The 21425-nt window shown below is 35.8% G+C and overlaps 2 protein-coding genes across 2 annotated transcripts; both read right to left on the bottom strand.

Moving 5' to 3' along the window:
- Positions 1-14188: 14188 nt before the first annotated feature.
- On the bottom strand, positions 14189-16335 carry LOC121254720 (rust resistance kinase Lr10-like). Its single transcript, XM_041154864.1, has 2 exons — positions 16149-16335; positions 14189-15450 (listed from the first exon to the last, which is right to left on the bottom strand). The coding sequence occupies exon 2, from the start codon at positions 15358-15360 to the stop codon at positions 14332-14334; it is 1029 nt and encodes a 342-aa protein (XP_041010798.1). The 5' UTR covers positions 15361-15450; positions 16149-16335; the 3' UTR covers positions 14189-14331.
- A 481-nt stretch (positions 16336-16816) lies between these two features.
- On the bottom strand, positions 16817-17804 carry LOC121254724. Its single transcript, XM_041154867.1, has 2 exons — positions 17791-17804; positions 16817-17708 (listed from the first exon to the last, which is right to left on the bottom strand). Exon 2 carries the CDS (start codon positions 17694-17696, stop codon positions 16860-16862), a length of 837 nt encoding a protein of 278 aa, XP_041010801.1. The 5' UTR covers positions 17697-17708; positions 17791-17804; the 3' UTR covers positions 16817-16859.
- Between the last annotated feature and the right edge of the window lie 3621 nt (positions 17805-21425).

Genomic DNA, 21425 nt, shown 5'->3' on the forward strand with positions numbered 1-21425 from the left:
CCCTCATATTGTTGGCCCACGATTAATCTTAATAAGTGGCTGCCCACCACATTTGACCACCTCAAGGGTTCCCTGCTTTCATGGTTAAAAGTAGGGCGGTGCGTGCAAAAATCAAATAGGATTCCTTATGTTAAATTCGATTGGAGTCGGAATCAGAGTCGGGTGGAGTTTTTTTTTTTTTTTTTTTTTTTTTTTTTTTAGCGATTCCTCCATCAACTCTGACATCATTAATCATATGTTGTAAAATATATATTAACTCTATACAATTATTTTATATGGTAAGCATATATGTATGAATATATATAGAGTAGTGTTATATGTATTTACAGTTTTACTTATATTTTTATTTATAAGACTTATTTTGTTAGGTTTTTTTTTTTAAATTCAAAATTTGAATTTCAAATTTCATGATTTTCAACATATCAATAACTAATACATGGAAAAATAAATTTTTTGTAAATTTTTCTTAAGTATATTTAGCATTTTTCATATATATATATATATATTAACCACTAAATACTAGTTAGTATATGTACTAATACATATCTAGGGGTCGTAACTGTTAAATATGAGTAAGGCACTATTACTAATTTATACTATGTATATATTACTCTACTATGTGTACTACTAGATTAATATTAGATATATGCTATATAGTTTATATTGAAGGTATACTATAGGCTTGAAGTTATAGCAATTGATATAATTAGAGGTGTAACCGGTGCGGTTCGATATGATTTTAGACATATTTTATAACCAAATTGGTATATATCGGTTTTGAAATTTGAAGAACAGATACAGCACCGGTTACACTCCTAAACCGGTACTTCCAGTTTTACAAGTTCTGATCTTGTTCGGTCAAGTTTTTTCGGTATATTATATAGTATATATAATATAGTATATATATTATAATATATAATAATATAGTGATAATATATTGTAGTATATTATAATATAAATTATAATTGTATTATAAATTATAGTGATAATATGAAGTTATTTCTATAGGATTTTAAATTTAATATTATATTAATTAGTAATTTATCATATAATACAAATTATATATAATATAAAAATATTTTATACAATATAAAAAACTAAAATATATATATCTATGAACTAGTCATATTTGGTCCTAGAAAAAGGAAAACTGGAATATGACCGATTTCAATCGGTTTTGAGAAAAAGGAACCGATGGCGGACCGAACTAAACCCAGTATTGGACCAAACCCACCAATTTGGTCCGGTCCGGTCCGGTTTACCAGTTCACCGGTTTTTTTTTTTTTTCACCCCTAGATACAAGGTATACTTTATATCATAAATCATAGCTTATACATACATATATTCAACAGTAGCATATTTACTTGTATAGATCTTAGAATAAATTATTGATAAATAATTGTTAATGGTTCTATGTGAGATACTTAAATATAACTTATACCAATATATTTACTAGTTTATATATTGGAGTAGTTGTTATTAGTTTATCACGTTACTTAATTAATTACTTATACTATAATTAATTAATAGTTCCACATCGGTGTTTCATTTATAGCATGTACTCGTAAATTATTAACTGGATTTGTACCATGTCATTGTCTAATTTCAAGCATCTTGGACTATATCATAATAGCTGACAAGCTTATAACCTGCGCAATGTGCGATCTTTACTTTTTATGCAAGATTTTACAGAATTATATTTCTTTCCATAGTAAGCTATATATATGTAGCAACTTTTAAAACGATTTAAAATTAATAATTATAATAAATGAATACATTATATATCTAATCTTTGTAGCATGAATACAGTTTGCTATTATAGACTATAGAGAAAGCTGCACACTCTGATTTTCCAGTTTAAATTTGACTGAAATTGAAATTAGAATTGAATAATTATGGTAATTAATAGACAGACCCTTCTCCTCTTATTAGGATAATATGATTTATAACTCAATCAATATATCCTACTGCCTGAAAGATGGAAGGAACCTCCTATTTTCAAGCAAATCCTTCTTCCCAACACATATTTCAGAAAACTTGAAGCCCACCTAAGTCAAGCCCCGTGATTGTGCTAGGCTTAATGACTTGGAATTTTTGCATGCTCAGGTCTCTCTCAATGGCCTCGAGAACAAACTAAAAGAAGCTGTAAATAATTAAAAAAAGAAATCAAGATTCAAATATATACCTTAACATTACCCGCATTTACTAACCAAAACAAATAATAATACCTACATACTTATTTATTTGCTTATCCTCTACAAACTTTTGTTTCCTCTCTCATTTCCGTAAACCAATCGCCGCTTCCAAGAGTTTGATCCATTCGCTGGGGGAGGTGGGTGAAGCTTTGGCTTCACCCACCTCCCTTCCTCACCAACCTTAGTCTTTGTTTAGGTTTTTTTTTCCCTGATTTTTATGTTAGCTTTTCACCAGTTACATCGAAACTAGTCGATTTGCTGCTTTCCGACCATCAAAGTCCGACACGCGCCTCACCATCAGCCTCCCCAAGCGCCGATCTTCAAGACTGCAGAAGAAATCTGTCAATTAGAGTGGCGCGTAAACCTCACGCCCGGTCTATGCCGTGCGCGAGTTTCATGCGCCGCCACGCGCGACACTGTCAAGATCAGCGGCGTTGAATCTTCCTATTCCGTCCTTTCAACCCTCTCCAGGTGTGGCGCGTGTACTGCATGCGCCACCACAACCAGTGGTGGCCCTCGTCGGCGATTCATCTTAATTTTTTGTTACTACACTATGTTCCCGCTTTCTCTAACCAAAAATCGAGTGAAAGTGGATGTGACAATTCCTTCCAGCCAATCTAGACCAACATGTTGCAGCACACCCCTTTGTATTATGGCTTCTAGCTGCAGTTTAATAGTCTGTTCATCAAACTATTTAAAAACCGTCATCAAGCGATCTTCTCGAATTGGGTGGGAGTCAATTTTTTGGCTCTAATCACCCTCTTTTTTTTTTTTTTTTACTTTTGTGTTGTAATATGTGTTGGTTTTAGGAAGACTGTAGGGGACTTCCACCCCACCGAACTTGTGTCTTATATCCGTTAGTTTATCAATAAATGCTTACTTGCCGAGAAAAAAATAATAATAATAATACTTACATTTTCTCAGCAGCCCAAAGAATAAAATGCCAATTTTGTGAACAGATCTTAATTGATATTAAAGATGATAATATCCCACAACTTCATTTCTGCAACTGCATTTTCCGGCAACCAAATAGAGCACAACCTCAAATACCAAGACTCGTTTACCTTAAATGATTATTTAGTCGGTTTATTTACTTGCTGATTAAGTCCATTATTGTAATTGGTTGTAGTCCTTAGTCTTAGTGAGAGATTTTTTTTTTTTAGTTGTATTTAATTAAGTTCCACAATGATTAATGGAATATTCACTTGGAAATCCAACCATTTGATCTTGCATTGGAGGTTGCCCCCTCGAAGTGACCTTCCTTTACATGATTAGAATTACTTCACCTACAGTTTGGCACCTAACATCTTTTGTGCGGAAGAAGAAATTGATGGATTATATGCTTGGTCCCCTCGAAAAGAAAGCGTTTATATATGCCTAAACGTTGTCTTGGATCTGATGTATGGTTTTGAAAGAGGTCCTGTTAGCCAGTGCAAGGAAACTATAAAATAGAGTTCTCAAACGGTGAGGGAAAGACTGTGAATGGAAAAGGGGCATGAAGGCATCGCTTCGAAATGTTTTATCCACAAATAAATATTACAAAAGTAAGCTCACAAATTGATGTGGTTTAATGTAGTACGTTACATTATAAAACTATTTTTATTGTAAAGTAAATTTAACATATTATATGAAGTCATATCAATTTATGCATTTACTTTTATAAAATCTCTTTATGGTTGCAGCACTTCTCTTCATATGGTAGAAATGCACAAGATGAACGTGTTCGAAACTTGGGCATCTAATTTGAAACTTAAATAACTCTTAAACATATTTTAAAATTAGAAGAAATGAACTAGCAAAAAGGCACCACGTCTCACTTCGTTTGGTGGAGATTTAACGCATAATCGAAAAATATGGACTGAAAGCCAAGTTGGACATTCTAAACACGCTTTTTATATAATAAATAGATCATTCTAATAATATATTTATATTATAACGATAATTTAATTATTAATTTAATATTTTACTCATGTTGATACTATGATATATATATATATATATTACTTAATTTTTATGTTTATCAAATTTCATATTGTAGTATAATTTATACTGTGATTTGTAACTTATACAATAGTACAATATTACAATTTACAATCATCTTGACCACCCACTCAATTTTCCTCATAAATATCACAATCTTATGATAGTGTTTGGCAGAGATAGCAATTCATGTCGTATCATTTGGATTCGTATCGGGTTATTCAGGTTCATATCATCACTGCTACATATAGCAATTTTTACATAAAATTCTGCTGCAAATAATTTTTGGCGTCCGAGCACTTTCGCCACTAGATGGTCGATAGTAATCCGTCTCAAAAAGTTTTTAATAGTGACACAAAAAAGTGTCGCAAAAACCATATTGGAACAATTAGTGAAGACCCCAGGCTTGCTTGATAATGTCCTTATAATCTTCCTTTCTAGTCCAATTGGCCTCATATCGGAAAACTTTCCTTTTAGGAATGAAGTCTCTTTCATGATTGTGATAGGAGATAAACAAAAGGCAATCATTAGATTTTTGGACTGGGAGTACATGTATGTATGTTAGAGCATAGAGCAGATGCCAAGCACAATGCCCCAACACTCTATCCAATCTCTCTTTAGGGAACTCCCTACATTCCCTATTGTCACACCATGTAAACTTTGAACCCTTGAATCACAAGTCACTTAATTCACAGTCGTCTAGTGTTTCTCTAAATAATTCCATTTATTTGTATAACATAGTTGCAACTCCTGACTTCTTTTCTTGAGAAATAATTTCATTGACGTCCCCCGTGCAAATCCAAGGTAATTGATTGCTAGGTTTAAGTAATATCAACAATTGCCAATTGTTCACCCTTTTTGCTACTATAGGATTCCCACAGAAACCAGTCAACATCCATTTTTTATCCACAACCGAATTTTTTATAGTCAAACAGATGTGACGAGAGAATGAATAGAGCTCAGCATGTATTTCCTATTTCCACATTATTACAACAATGCCTCCACTTCTACCAATACTATCAACCACAAAACTATTTCCAACCCCAATTTATTATGAATAGCTTCAACTCTTTCTCTTTTACACTTGGTTTCAACAAGAAAATCCATACATGGGATCTTTTTTCCCACCAAAAGGTGAAGGTCACGAACTGTCTGAGAGTTACCAAGCCCTCGACCATTCCAACATAATAAATTCATAATGGTTGTCAAGGCTGATAGGAAACCTCTGCCAATTCAATTTGCTAGTTAACACCAACAAAGGTTTGTTGTTTAGTTCTTTAGCTACCAATATGTGCTCTTCCTCATCAACTATACTTCTCTTCTTCCTAGGGCAATTCGAATCTAGGATCATTGGAGATTCCATTTTGCCATAGGTCTCCTTCATTTGTCTTCCTCTAGCTCTCCTCTTCCAATTACCTAATGTTTTTATTTCCCATAATAATGGCCTTATGAATTGGGGATGGTGTAGAAAAACATACATGACTATTGTTGTGCATGGAGTCAATCGAGTGTCCTTCCCTAATAGAAATGATAGTTTTTGAGGAAATTTTTTCATTGTCTCCCATAAAATCTATGATTGGAGAATCTTTCTTTTTTTAATTAGTTTCCAATTGTGACAGGTCAACATTCCTTTGACTTCCCCCATTTAAATTATTTCTGAAAACATCATCTAACAACTAATCACTTCCAAATTTTATGGGATCCTGAGTAACTGAATCTGTGATTTCATCTTCATATAACTCCTTTACTTTTTTGTCATTACCAAGAAGCACTTCACCGGAGCTGCCTTGTCGGAATTCGCCAGTGATATCCTTTGGCCGTACTTCTTCCATTTTCCTTTGGTTTCCAATTTGATTGGACTGGTTGCTTGCCCTTAGCCAAATGTCATACTGATTCTAAACACCGTCATCTATTTTCCTTCCAGTTCCCTGATTTGAGCATCTTCTATTTGTATGTTTGATTATGCCACATTGGAAACAAAAATTGGGCTGCCTCTCATAATTTGAAAGAGATCCAAAACCCTTTATCACCAATGTTTAAAAACCGACCTCTTGCCAAATGTTTTGTGATGTTTTCCAAAATCTTAACTCTTAGGCTGCATTTGGATGTTAGACTGAGTTGAGTAGAGATGATAAAATATTGTTAGAATATTATTTTTTAATATTATTATTATTTTGAAATTTGAAAAAGTTGAATTATTTATTATATTTGTATTGAAATTTTAAAAAAAAAATTGTAATAATGAGTTGAGATGGGTTGAAGATGTTGGCCTAATTCTTCTAGAGACATTTCCTGTTTTAAATGTTTCAAATTCTTTTATAGTTTTTCCATGATTGATAAAGTTTATCAATAATGGAGGAAACCGATATGGATTCATCCATTTTTATCTCATGTTGAGAGAATTGATTAAGAATATGCATAATCTCATTGAATTGTTTAACAACAGGCCTAGAATCTACCATGTTAAAATTGAAAATTTTTATAGCCAGAAATTTCTTACTTGTAGCATCTTCTAAAAGATACTTAGTCTCAAGTGCGTCCCATAGACATTGCATTGCAAATATGTCCCTGCAGATGTAGTCGTCTTGTTCCAATTTGATACTTGCCCAACTTTGAGCAATTGTCTCGTCTTCATTTGCAGACGGCCTAGGAATGGTTAGAACATACACCACTTTGATACTAACCAAGAGGATGTGCATTTTCTTTTGCCAGCATCAAAATTTGACTCCATCAAAGCGTTCGAGTTTTACAAAATCTGAAGCAAACTCTCTCAAACTATGCGCCATTAATAACCGAATATTATCTTAAGATTGTTGGTGCAAAAGGGGCTGCAAAACAAAATTAGTGAGAGAAAAGATTGCTTCAAGGCGCATTACAATGTCGCTTTCCATAAGACAATATTCGGCCCTATCAATAACAGTATGCAAACAGGTTACACGCGAGTTTATCTCCAAGATATAATGAAGCTCAGAACAACTATGTTTTTCTAATTGCATTATGCACACACGAAATTAGGCCCGAATACTCTCAGATTATACTATTCAACCAAGAGATTAGTAATCTATTTTCTGCAGAATAAATAGATCCTAATGATAAGTTTTAAATAAATGAAAAGCTTTTGGGAGAGAAAGAATTTTGAAATTGCCTTCTTTCCTTCTGTCATTCTATGTTTAAATTCGTAGGCCAATGGGTTTATTTATAGAGGGTCAAAGGATGTGAATGAAAAGTTGTAACTTTTTATTTTTCTATAATATGATATGAACAGGTATATTTATTCTACTTGTTACAAAGTGACAATTGTTTGACCTAGTCCAACGCGGTCACGTTGCTTCCCTCCATCTGGCTTGCCCAAGTTCGACTACCAACCAGTGTTTTTTGCATTTTATTTGCAAGCAACTTTGTGCCAAGCGCCTCGGGCCTCACTATTAAGGTCTCGGTCTTGTCCCTAACACTAAGGATCACAAGCTTGCCTTGGTGAGGATGATGATCGAATAACCTTGCCAATTTGTTTGGCCTTTAACAATGGAATATTGTTTGAGTGATGAAATAGTGGAGATGATGATGAGTTCGGGTGTTTTAAGGAATGAATAAGGGTGTTTGATGCTAAGTGGAATGGCTTGAAGGTAGCCCTTGATGTTGGGGACACTTGGATGATAATTAGGGTTGGTATGGTGAAATATAGCTAGAGTTTTGTGTGGTGGCTAAGGATGATTTCGAGATTGGGAATAGATGGACTAGGGTTTGAGTCTTGGATGAGATGCTAGGGTTTGGAAAGTGTTTGAATGAGTCTAGGGTTGCTCCTTGACTTTAGGGATTAGGAGATGGAAGATAGAATTTGAATATGGCAATATAGGATTGGGATCTTTGGTTGACTTGATTGACTGTAGTGAATGAGAGATTTGAGGGATTGGATATGGTAGATGAGATGGAGTTTGAATGAGTTAAGGGTTAATTCTTAACTTTAGGGGTTGGCTAGGATAAGATAGGGAAGATAGGATTTTGATTTGAATATGGTAAGAGGATGGAGTTTTTGGTTGACTAAATCTATGGAAGGAGTTAAGAGATTTAAGGAATTGGATGAGTGATTGGAGAGATTGAGTAATTCTAGGGAAGTTCTTAGAATTAAGGGATGTGATTGGAATGAGTCAACTTTCCTTGAAGTAAGGAAATTACCAAAGAGGTCTCTTAATGGACGGTTAGGGTTTGTGTGAGTGGGGGTAATGTGTAAGTCGGCTAAGGCTTAGTTGGATGAAGATTTTGTGGTAGCCGAATATGAAAGTGGAGTATATGGACTAGGGTTTTATGGAAGAGGGCGGCTAGGTAATTTATGGAAAGTGGACTATGGCAAACACAATAATGGGCGAGACTTAGTGTTTGGGTGGATCAAATGAGGCAATATGGATGAATACGTATAAACATTCAAGAACACAATGATGAACAACTTCGCTACCAAGTCAAGAATGCACAAAGATGAATAGACTCAACAAAAGAATATCAAGACTCTTTTTGGTTTATATGAATATTTAGATATGCAAGAAAGTGTAGATAAACAAGATGGAAAATAAGAACAATGAAGATAATGGATGAACAAGATAACACTTCAACTACTGATTCACAGATTGCACAATAGTTGAAATAAATCTCATAGATTGATAAACTTGAAAATAACAAAGATAACACAACTTGGATTCACGAATTGCGCCAAGTTGCAAGAACAAGATAAATTGAATCACACATATTCACAAATTGCAAAATGATGATTCCTTACTAGGGATTCACTAATTGCACCCAAGTAGCCCAAGTGTCTAGTACCAAAAGGGTGATCTCAAGAACAAGTATACCCACTTAGAGAATTTTTCAAAGGCTTAAAAGATGTAAACTAAATGCCTAAGGTCCTATTTATAGAGCTTACAAAGTAGAAACCCTAATTGGTCCCTTGAAAAATAAAATAAATAAATAAAAATAAGTGATAGTAGCGTGGGACCCATGGGGGTCCACGACATTGGTCCTTGATGGCCTAAGCTGGCCCACGGCATGGCCATGGGCATGGCTAGCGTGTGGCTGGCATGGCATGGCCCAGGAAGGGCCTGGGTGCTAGCCTACGCACGCTGGGCATGCGCGTGCGGTTCTGTGCGCTGCTATTGCTGCGCACTGCTGGCATGCCCTGTGTGGGCTTGCGCGCGTTGGGCACCTCGCATGCAAGGCTGTCTGTTAGACCCCCACGTCAAATTGCCTCTAGAGATGCCACACATGCCCTAGTCATGGTGGGGACAAGTACCTTGGCTAGCCCATAAGCATGCCTTGGCTCGTGGGGTGACATGCACGGGGCCCCCACCATGCATGCATGCCTTCGCCTACGCGTTAGCACACATGGGGCGCCTAGCATGTAGGCTAGCGAGGCTAGTGAGAGTGTGCCCACTCGCGCAGCCATGCGCAGAAACGCGTACACCCATGCGCGCAGGCATGCACCGTACGCTCATGCGCGCAACATTGGACCGCCAACGCATGCGCGCGGCATTGGAAGCAGCAGCATGCTGCTCACGCTTGGGAGTCTCAGTGCGCAGGCCCATGCACAGCTTGATGGGCCGCGTGGCCCTTGCGCGCGCCCATGTGCCGCAAGGCCATGCGCGGCACTTCCAGCCCACCCAGTGTGTGTGCGCGCACACATGTCCAGCCCTGCAGCACACCAGCGAGGTTAGTGGCATGCCTCACGGCATGCCATCCAGCACACGGCTCTAGCCCGTGCCTTGCAGAGCAGGTCAATGGCATGCCCACCAGGTATGCCATCTAGCGCATGGCTCCAGCCCATGCCCTACAGCCTCAGCACCTAGGCCACCAGCTTGGGCCATGCCGTGCACCACCATGGCTCACCATCAGCAAGCCATGCCGCACCACCTAACCAAGGACCAGCCTAAAGACCACCATGCACCAACTTAGCCCACCATGGGCCATGCATGCCACGGCTAGCCTTGGTCCATGACCACAATCATGTTATTTATTTTATTTATTTTATTTTATTTATTTATTTATTTTCAAGGAACCTATTGGGGGTTTCCAATTTATATTGCTTATAAATAGGACATCTTTCATTTGATTTAGAATGTTTTGGCAAATTCCTAGAAGGAAGACTTTTGTTTGAGAGATCACAAACCGGTGCCATTGCACTTAGGCTTTTTGGGTGAAATTTGTGAATCCCAAAGAAAGAATCACACTTTGCAATTCTTTGAATAAGTTTGATTCATTCATCTTGTTATTTGCAACTTAGTGCAATTCGTGAATTCAAGTTGAGTTTATCAATATATGAGATTTATTCAATTCTTGTGCAATTCGTGAATCAAGTATTGGATTATTATTGTTTGTGCTTTTGTTCATTTAAGTTCATAAGTATTTACTTTAGTTCTTGAGTGTTCTTCATTGTTCTTTAGGGTTCTTCATATTTTTGCTCTTCCAAATCCATAAACCCTAGAAGTCGACCAACACTTGTGTTAGTCAACTTTTCATAACTCATTTGCATCATCTTTTGCCCTAGCCAAAACACTCTTCCCACTTGAATTCAAATTCAAATTTTGGCAACACTTGCCTTATTTGGATTTGACCTAGCCGTCCATCACACTTGCCAAATTAGTGTTCCTACATTTTAGGAACCCTAATTGAACACCTTATTCCATATAGCCGGCCATATCCATTTCCCATTTACTTCCAAGATTTTAGGAAACTTTCCTAAAATCTCTCACTAGCCATACTCGACCAACCCTAGCCGCCCCACTCCAAAACACTAAACCTAAACCCTAGCCTTCCATCACTCACCTTCCAAACCCTAAATCCTATCATCCAAGTGGCGCCAACCCTAGCCCACTCTAGTGTCGTGCGCCCTTCCTCCATTGTACCTCATACAATTCTTTGACCTTTTCCCCCATTTCATACACTCATCTTAGCCTAAACGCCTAATCTCACCATACCCAAGTGGTCACCTTGACCACCATTGCTCAAGAACCAAGCAAGAGAGGAACAAGGTTTCGGTCATCACAAGACTACCATTGGCGTGGAGAACATAGTGTTTAGGGACTTGACCAAGGTCCCTAACACTGTCACTAGTCTCACCCAGCGCTGTCAAGGGCATGTCATGGCAGGTCAGTGGCAGTGTCAAGGCATGTGCTACGGGGCTGTCAAGGCATGTCAACGATAGTGTCAAGTGGCTGTCATGGCATGTCAGCGGCAGTGTCAAGGGGCTGTCAAGGCTAAACCATGGCACAGTCAAGTGGGCAACTGTGACTCATGTTCTAATTGACCCGTGTCAGTCTTGCAATCTTCCTAGGGCATGCACAAGACCCTAGGGAAGTCCTCCAAGGATAGGCTTGACCCCAATAGTGGCCCGCTCTTGGTTACCCATGCATGCCTAGGACCATGTCCTAGGGTGATTTTTTATTGGGTCTTAACACTCGAGCTGGCACACTGCTGGGCCGCACGCCCAAATGCATGGGCGACTATGTTCTGGTCTATTTTCCACAATAAACCTTAAAAAGATTCCTTTATTGTGTTTCGAACCTCTACCCACTTCATCAATTCAAGTGTTCTATACCACCAAGCAAAATATCTAATTTGACGTGTAATGCAAATTCAAAACATTATAACCATAAGCAATAGCTTATAAATTGCTTATAAACTTTCTATAATTTCTCTTTTTTTAAAATAATTCATAACTTTTAAAAATAAATTTCAACATATTATTAATAATAAATAATATATATTATGTTAAAAATATTTCCAATAGTCTAGTCATCACCATGATATATCTCAAGGCAAAAAGTTTGAGGGGGTAGGAGAAGTAATCATGATGACCAGACTCACAGTTGAGAGAAAGAGAGAGAGAGAGAGGATTTTGATATAAGCTAGGCCGGTCACAGACTCACAGTTGCAAACGAAATTATTATAACGTAAATATAGGGGCGGGTAAATCACAAATTTGAGGAATGCTACGTCTACAAACAAGTTTTACAAAAACTATTTTGCACTTTGATATGACACCGACATTTACTAGTGTTTTGTCATCATTTGATGCAAAATTCAAAGACAGGAGAACGTATATTTTAGTGTGGGGAGGTTTGGACTTTCGATAGGAAATTAAAATGAAAATTAAAATATTATTTTTTAATATTATTTTATTTTAAAATTTTAAATAATTAAATTATTTATTATATTTTACTGCGATAACATACATTGCCGTTTCAAAACCTCTTTTGCGGTGAAAATGATCTTCCCAAACCTCTTTCAAAACCTCTCTTGTACGTTGGTCTTGGTCAACAATAACCCCGCATATTGTTGGCCCACAATTAATCGTAATAGGTGTTTGCCCTGTTAGCAACCTATCACAGCTCAGCACTACCAACAATTGTGAGAGTCAATGGAAAAATAAGGATACACGAGATTCTTGAAAAAAAAAAAAAGATAAAGACTCTCACAATCTAGCCTCAATTACTGGCGAGAAGTTCAGAGATCTTGGCTTGATCTGAACTTCTCTCCACTAATTGAGGCTAGATTGTGAGAGTCTTCACCCTTTTTTCTCCAAGAATTTTGTGTATCCTTATTTCTCCATTGACTCTCACAATTATTGGTAGTGCCGAGCTGTGATAGGTTGCTAATATGCCCACCACATTTAATCACCTCAAGGGTAATTCCCTGCTTTCATTGTTAGTTGTAGGGCAGTGCAAAAATCAAATAGGATTTCTTATGTTAAATTCAATCGGAATCGGAGTCGAGGTAGAGTTTTTTGCTGACCGATTCCGCCACCAACTTTTAAATCCTTAATTATATGTTGTAAAATATATATATTAACTCTATACAATTATTTTATATGGAGAGCATATATGTGTGTGTATATATATATATATAGCATATTCTTATACAAAAGTCTATAAATTATGTTGGATATTATACTAGTAGAAGTGTTAATAATTATATATTTATAGTATCACACATGTATGTATACATTGACCACTAAATACTAGTTAGTATATATGTACTAATACATATCTAGGGGTCGTAACTATTATCGTTTGTGATTGATTTATATGTACTAAATACTAGTTAGTATATGTACTAATTGTGATTGATTTGCTTATGTTCGTTTTATTTTGTCTAGTCATCGTTTTCACAACACTACCCAGTAAATTAAGGCAAACACCCCTTCCCTGTCCCCCACTCCCATGAGAAGGTATCAACCCTCCCTCACCCATCTCCTAGTTAGATTCATTTGCTGCCACTGTATATGTAGGCGGCTGGGCTAAAAGATTATCTTGAGATTAGAGAAATCAAACCATAAGAAATGGGTCATAATTGATAAACCAAAAGTTATAACGAGACAATATACAAATCAAAAATCACAAAATTAAGATAGGAACAGAACTCGACATTGAAAATGAGAAAAAATAAAAAAGCTCACACCACCCAGCTCCATGGCATGACATAAACACGGCAAAGTAACACATACAAGAGTATGATCATGTGTTGGTTAGCTATATCATCAACAAAATTATAAGTACTGTGAGTTTTTCTTTTCTTTTCAGAAACTCATAATCTCTCTCCTACCTATCATTTTCTCTCGATGGTATAAAATTACTTGCCAATTTGTGCTCTTTCACATGAATTTTGAACATCTAAGATGATCACTAGATAGGCAGTGTATATATGTTACTACGTAGAGCACTTCCAAAGGCCACGTTTTGGGAGCTAGCTGTATCAAAAAGAACTAGTCCTTGTTTATGTTTTTCAATCTTTTAATTTTAATTAAAAGCTATAAGTTTGAGATATTTTTTAATTTAAGACTTAATCATAAGTTACCGGTATATCGACATTCTATCTATTGAAGCTTTTAAAAAATGGTTTCTTGATTGGTTAATTAATTGAGGCTTTCAAGAGCTAAAAACTGTTCCAATCCAATATTATACCAAAGTTAAAAAAAAAAAAACAAAAAGACAAAAAGGTTTCATGCAAGTACTGAAGAATAGCATCATAAGTTCACAAAATGAAAGTTAAATATTTACTGGTTAAGTGTGCGAAATATCATAACAGGTTATATATGAATATGAAATATCTTTTATACAACCAAACATGAGAAGATAGTAGTCCCTATCAAACTTGGGTGCTAGCTTTTCCTTTACTAAGTACATTCACCTGATTGCGTTGACGTCCAAGTTTGGCTTGAATTGTTTTCACAATCTTTTGTCACTCTCTCTGGCGATGATAGGGGAGGCTTCGGAGGGATTTGTAAGTGTTCAACTTCTCCTTCAAGCATTTCTATAACTTTGTTCATTGAAGGACGGTTACTAGGGTTTGTCTGTATACACCACAAAGCAACAATGATCATCTTCATGGTCATTTCCTTTTCTTCTTCTGTGGCATATCCTATTTCAATGTCTTTTTCATTGTTGAATTGATCATACACCCAGGTTGGAAAGTAAATCTGGCTTGAATGTTCTGCAAAAGCATTCAAGTTCTTTCTTTTGCCCACCATTTCCATCAGGAGCATTCCAAAACTATAAACATCTGCCTTGTATGAAATACTTCCAATGTTTTTGTAGAACAACTCAGGAGCCATATATCCCAATGTCCCTCTTGCAGCGGTCAAAGAAATAGTATTGTTTTCTATTGGGTACAATTTTGCTAAGCCAAAGTCAGAAACCTTAGGGATAAAATTCTCGTCAAGAAGGATGTTGTGAGGTTTGATGTCGAAATGCAGAATTTGCATGTCACATCCTCGATGTAAATATTCAATTCCACGAGCCACCCCTAGAGCAATATTATATGTTTTCTCACAGCTTAGGAGGATACTTCCTTCCGAGGAAAAAATGTATTTGTTTAGAGACCCATGTGGCATGAACTCGTATACAAGAGCACGCTTTGATCCATGAAAGCAAAAGCCAATTAGTTGAACTACATTAACATGATGAATCCTTCCAATGGTTGCCACTTCATTGGTAAATTCTTGTCCGTTTGCTTTCGACTTGCCTAACATTTTTACAACTACATGACGTCCGCTTCGAAGAGTTCCTTTAAATACTGTTCCATAGCCTCCTTCACCCAATTTTTCCTTAAAATTTTTTGTCATCTTCTTAATTTCCGAGAAAGAGTACCTTATTGTCATAAGGTTATTGTGGTTTTGAAGAAATTCTTCAATGGCATCATACATTGACAAATGCCTCCTTCGCCATTTATATATCAAAAACGCAACAACAAATGGAGTGCCTAATACAGTTGCTGCCCCATGCCATGGTACTATATGAAAGAAAACACCAAAGTACAATATATTATGAGAAAAAAAAAACTATAAGATCATCAAAACACTTTTATTGTTAATTTCCTTAAGTATCGTCACCGTTTTGTTTTGGTTGAAATATAGTTACAATTCACAACTAGTTAATTACTGCCTTGCAATATCCTACACAAATTAATATGTTCATATATTTTATCTGCGGGTACGTTTTAAACTATTTTCCTAGCTTCTTTTGTAGCTTACGGAATTATTTATATATGATCTGTTAAAAAAATTAAAGAAGATGAAAAGAATTCTTTTGTAGGTCGACAATGCAACTTGAGGAATTACTTGAGAAGCTGTTGAGAAAAAAGATTAATATCAATTACTTAATTTAACTAGCGAGAATGTGATATTATAAGCAATCTGAAATGGGAATATATAAAGGAAGATTTTTATTCAAGAGGTGGAAATGCTACTAAATTCTTCAGAAATTAATTTGAGACTTGCCATTTAATTATAATTTTCTTCATTGTTTCTGAGATCTATCAAAAACGATCAATATATAATAGGACCTAACGGTCCTAGCTAACCCAATAATGCCAAGCTAGCACAAGGTTATACCCTGGCGGCCAGCTTGTATTATCACAAATTAATTAAGCTTAACACATGCAATCCAATTCCATCTATATATCCTCCATTTTCTGGTATAGAAAGCATACCCATAGCCTGAAGTAATTCTATGGTAGTCATGTAGAATCCTGGTTTGACAAAAAAGAAAAGAAAATATAAATCACATTAACGACTGGAAACTTCAATTGAAAATCAGGTCATGAATATTACATTAATATTAATAATTAATGCTAAACAACCATAAATTAATATATATATATTAATTAGAAGTTTTATCTTAAAAGTACTAATTAATCAGAATCGGCGAAAGTACGTCTGGTCAATATTTGTGAGAGTAAAAAAAAATAAAAGAAATCAGTAGAAAAAAATAAAAGAAATCATTAGCTTAACACATGCAATCCAATTCCATCTATTTTATCCATCTATATATCCTCCATTTTCTGATATAGAAAGCATACCCATAGCCAGAAGGAATTATATGGTACTGGAGAATCCTGGTTAATTTGACAAAAAAGAAAAGAAAATATAAATCACATTAGCGACTGGAAACTTCAATTGAAAATCAGGTCATGAATATTACATTAATATTAATAATTAATGCTAAACTACCATAAATTAATATATATATATATATATTAATTAGAAGTTTTGTCTTAAAAGTACTATTTAATCAGAATCGGCGAAAATACATGTCTGGTCAATATTTGTGAGAGTCAAAAAAATTGAAGAAATCAGAAAATAAAGAAATATGCATGCAAAATTAGCAAAGTAATGACGATATATATCAACGTGTAATTAAAGATCTAACTAGAAATTGAATATTGGATAAGTAATTGCTCACGAGTGTCGTAAGAAGTGAAGGGCCATCGAAGCTCAAAACCAGATAAGAAGACATTGCGGAGGTCTGCACAGGAAATATTAATGTTGTCTGCAGCATTTGGTCCTGGCCATGATGTCAGAAACATTCGCTCAATTTTGCAGGAATCCTCCACATCCCCCGCTTCCGTTGTGCCAACTTTGACATATATATAGCTTTTGGAATATTGAGATATTGATAAACTAGAGGAGTTTGAAGAAGACGCAGATCCATTATTATTAGAGCATGTTGAAGAAGACGTTTCCAAATACAAATAGGAAGTAGAACTACTCTTGACTGGCTTTTCACAGTTCACAATAGCCACGCCCTTTGTAGTAGTAGTACCATACCATGATTTATAGTACATAGCCCGGCCTTGCAGCCAACTCAAATTGCTATAGTTTATAATAAAACGAGGGATGAAGGAGTAATTATCCTCCTGAATGCCCGAGTCTACCAGTCGGATCGTTCGCTTATCGTAATTGATTTGCTGCACGTAGTATTTTCCACCAAGATCAGAGTAGAACAGCAATGTATGGTTGTTCTCGCATGAGAGCTCATAAGTTTTGGCTCTGCAATTTGTGGCTTCGCCTTTTAGTCGAAATGGAAATCTTATGCTGTGGTTGGCGCAGGATGAAGAAGGAACGGAAGAAAGATTAATACAGTAGAAGTCTAAAGCACAAAAAGTTTGAGGAAGTAGGAGTAGGAGTAGAGCGGCAATCCTGATGACCATGACTCCAGAAGGGAAGGTCGACGTTTTTCCTCTTGCGGCCATTAACACCATTGAGAGAGAGAGAGAGAGAGAGAGAGAGAGAGGGAATATTTTGGGATAAGCTAGGCCGTGTGTTTTCCACACACAGGATTTTGGGATAAGAGGGGATTTTGGGATAAGCTAGGCTGAGTGTTTTCCACAGTTGCAAACGAAATTAATATAACGTAGATATAGGGGCCAGTAAATCACAAATTTGAGGAATGCTACGTCTACAAAGATAGGCCACTTGGCCCCATGAGCAGGATGAGTCTTGTAGAAATTTTTATGGCAAATCGTTGGTCCTGGTCAACAACAATCACTCATATTGTTGGCCATAATTAATCGTAATCGCAATCCCTCATATTCCTTGAGGGTTTCTGCTTTCATTGTTAGTTGAAGGGCGGTGCGTGCAAAAATCAAATAGGATTTCTTATGTTAAATTCGATTGGAGTCGGAATCAGAGTCGGGTGGAGTTTTTTTTTTTTTTTAGCGATTCTCCCATCAACTCTGACATCATTAATCATATGTTGAAAAATATATATTAACTCTATACAATTATTTTATATGGTAAGCATATATGTATGTATATATATACGGTGGTGGAGTAACATGCAACGCACATTTGCCTAGGAAAAAATAAACTAATGATATATATATCAATCATACATATCAAAATAAAGTAATATACACATCAATCATAATAATATACATGTTAAAATAAAATAAGTTACCCATATATCTCTACTGTACATCAAAAATAAAGTAATATATGCATCAACTATAGTATTATACATCTTAAAAAAGTTTGAATCTTCAGTTCAGCGTCAAGGAAAGAGGCATAGCAAGATTGGATCTCATTTTTCTTGCGGCCATTAAAAAGGGGACAAAAGCCATCAAAACTTCAAACAGAAAATTCCCCAATAAATTTAGAGACAGGCAGCAGATGCTAACCCAAATAGGTACTTATTATGGAACTACATCGCCGGCCATGGCAAACAGCTTACAAAATTGCCCTCCACACAATTAAAGAACGTACATTCTCTTTTAGACTGTGTTTAGATATTGAGTTGAGCTCAGCTGAACTTAATTTTTTATGAATAGTAGTGAGTTGAGTAGTGAATGAAGTTATGTGAGACTCATCTAAATTGAGTTTAAAGTGTGTTTGAATGTTAAGATGAATTTAATAATGTTTATGAAAAATTAGAAAAAGTTGTGAGTCTCGTATAAAGATGTGTTACGTTGAAAAAGATTGTAGGTCCCATGTGTAAGAAGTTTTGTGTTGAGATGAGTTTAATAATTTAAGAGTTGGGTGTTTGGATGTTAAAGTCAGTTTAAAATTAGACTGAGCTCAACTAAGTCTTGCAACCAAACGCAGAGTTTTGCTATTGGGTATCTGTCCATTTCATTTGCATCTTCTAGTACTAGCAAACATTTTCTGAAAAGACTCATGGCATGCATTTGCTTCGTCTTGAGTTTGGAAGAACTATCATCTGTTATTATAACTCTGCATTCCACAAAGTATATATATTCTCACTTTCTCCACACCGCTGGTGAACCTCCTTGATCCTCTCAACAGACTTGCAAATTCCACTGCAGCTCCAATCAAATGAAGTAACACATGTTGCCTGCCTGAGCCTTCCACTCGCAATATCTGTGGTGATAATTAGCAACAAGATACTTTTTTAAGTTAAACATTCTGCAAGAAATGTTTCTTCCATATTGTACAACATGATGCACACACAATTGAATGCACTTAAATGAAATTTAGCATCCACAAAGCAAATTGAGACAATTTCTCTTACCAAAAAGAAAATATAAGTATATACTGCTTGGTATAGGTTTACTGTGCCTCTAAGTGTACCCAAAAGAAAATCAACTTGAACTCAACCGTAAGGAATATAGCTCCTTCAAAAACAATTACCTTTGGTTCTTAGTATTGCAAAAATTTATAGAATAGATATAATTCCTAAATTCCAAGAACCACATGACAACATATATTCACATGTTCACTTCCCCGGCAATAATAAGCATTCATTTTTTTTTTTTTTTTCGTTTTGACTGGAGAGCAGGCTATATAAATTCACCTTCAACCTTACTAAACGATTCTCTATCTCGTCAAAATAAACATGTATCATTAAAAATAAAAGTTAATCAAAGCAATAATTCAACAACAATAAAATGAAGAAAAACGTGATTTGTCATAAAATATTATTTCCTTTTTTGTTTGCTCTGCTTTAGGCTATCTTTGTTTAGGTAGCTTAAAGACTCTTCTCTTTAGCAAGACCAACAGTCTTACTTAATGAGGGTAGCTTGGCGGTTAACCTATAAAAGCATGGGAAATTAGATTTCTAGTTGAATTCTTTCAACGGTTTTTATTTACGGTCTTTTCCCCCTTCTTTTCTAAGGACACCTAATCCATAAACTTTACATAGACTCTTTCGTTTCAAAATTATCATACATTTTTTAGAAAAGTAAAGCACGACCATTAGACATTTAAACCTTGCCATGGAATCCAAACGGTTCTACTATTCATAGCACAAAAACATTTCCAATGGATTTTGTGATAAATGAATTATTAGTTGACGTGATGTTTTTCTTTTTTTCCTTTTTATATCCAACCATGATGCTTTTGATGCTACACTATTTATGACATGCATAATGCAAGGCCCGTGAGGTTAAAAATGGTGGCCTACTTGTAAGAAAATAAATTCACACACCTCCACTCTCCTCATTACAAAGAGATTTCTTGTATTAGTTAATACATAGAAAGCATGAATCACTTTCGGATGATACCTATTGGCAAAGTTTTCGACCAAAATAACCCATTAATACAAATAGTCCAATGGCAATAAGCAATTTACTAAAGCCTTGGATAATCAAAAGGAAGAGCTGCTAGTTTTCAGAAAGTATAAATTCACCCTAGTTACTATGAATATCCTATTTGTGAAGTCCATATGTATACAGATATCTTCGAATTCTTAATAAAATAAATAGTAGGCAGCATAATGCAAGCGTGGTGAAGAGCTGGGTGACTCGGCGTGGTGCAAAGTTTGTTGACTGCAACATCAGTTGCAAAGAGGGAGAGAGGGCTCGGGTTGGGCTACGGCACAAAGGAGAAAGGAGGGAGAAGAGAGGAAAAAAAAAGAAAAAAAAAAAAAAAAAAAAAAAAAACTTAGGGTTTTAACCCTCCATAGCAAAAACAAAAAATGGAAGGAAAAAAAAAAAAAAACCAGAAGAGTGAAGAGGCATAGACAAATACAAAGAGAAGATCAAATCTTGGATATCTACCGCTGCATGCAAAGCAAAAAAGAAAAAAAAAATCCATCTATGTTGTTAAGAAATCTGGAGACCAAAAACCCATCTAAAATCCTCAAACCAGGTGCAACGGCATGAAAAAAAATCAACGACGCAGAAAACAAACTTGAAGAAGGAAGACGATGTAGACAGAGAGAAGACCCAACGAAGAGAGAGACAAAGAGAAGAAGAAGAGAGAAAATGTTACTTTCAGAGAGAAGAAGAAACAAAAAATGAGAGGGAATTAAGAGAAAAACAGGAAAGTAAAAAGACTGTGAGAACAAAAAAAAAAAAAAGGTAAAGCTGCCGAGCGTTACCTTTTTCAGAGAGAGAGGGCATTGCATAACATCTTCATCTATATTTTTGGGTTGATTGTGGTGGTCTTGAAGACTTGGGAGGTCAACTCCTACTCCACCGAGCATTGGCAATGGCTGTTGTGATTTTGTAATGATTTACGGTGAGGTTGTG

The sequence above is a fragment of the Juglans microcarpa x Juglans regia genome, chromosome 3D, assembly GCF_004785595.1.
Source record: "Juglans microcarpa x Juglans regia isolate MS1-56 chromosome 3D, Jm3101_v1.0, whole genome shotgun sequence".
In the NCBI taxonomy this organism is placed as follows: domain Eukaryota; kingdom Viridiplantae; phylum Streptophyta; class Magnoliopsida; order Fagales; family Juglandaceae; genus Juglans; species Juglans microcarpa x Juglans regia.

Coding starts and splice junctions, on each gene's coding strand:
- LOC121254720 (XM_041154864.1), bottom strand. CDS start 15,360: ATGTATGATGCCATTGAAGAATTTCTTCAAAACCACAATAACCTTATG.
- LOC121254724 (XM_041154867.1), bottom strand. CDS start 17,696: ATGGTGTTAATGGCCGCAAGAGGAAAAACGTCGACCTTCCCTTCTGGA.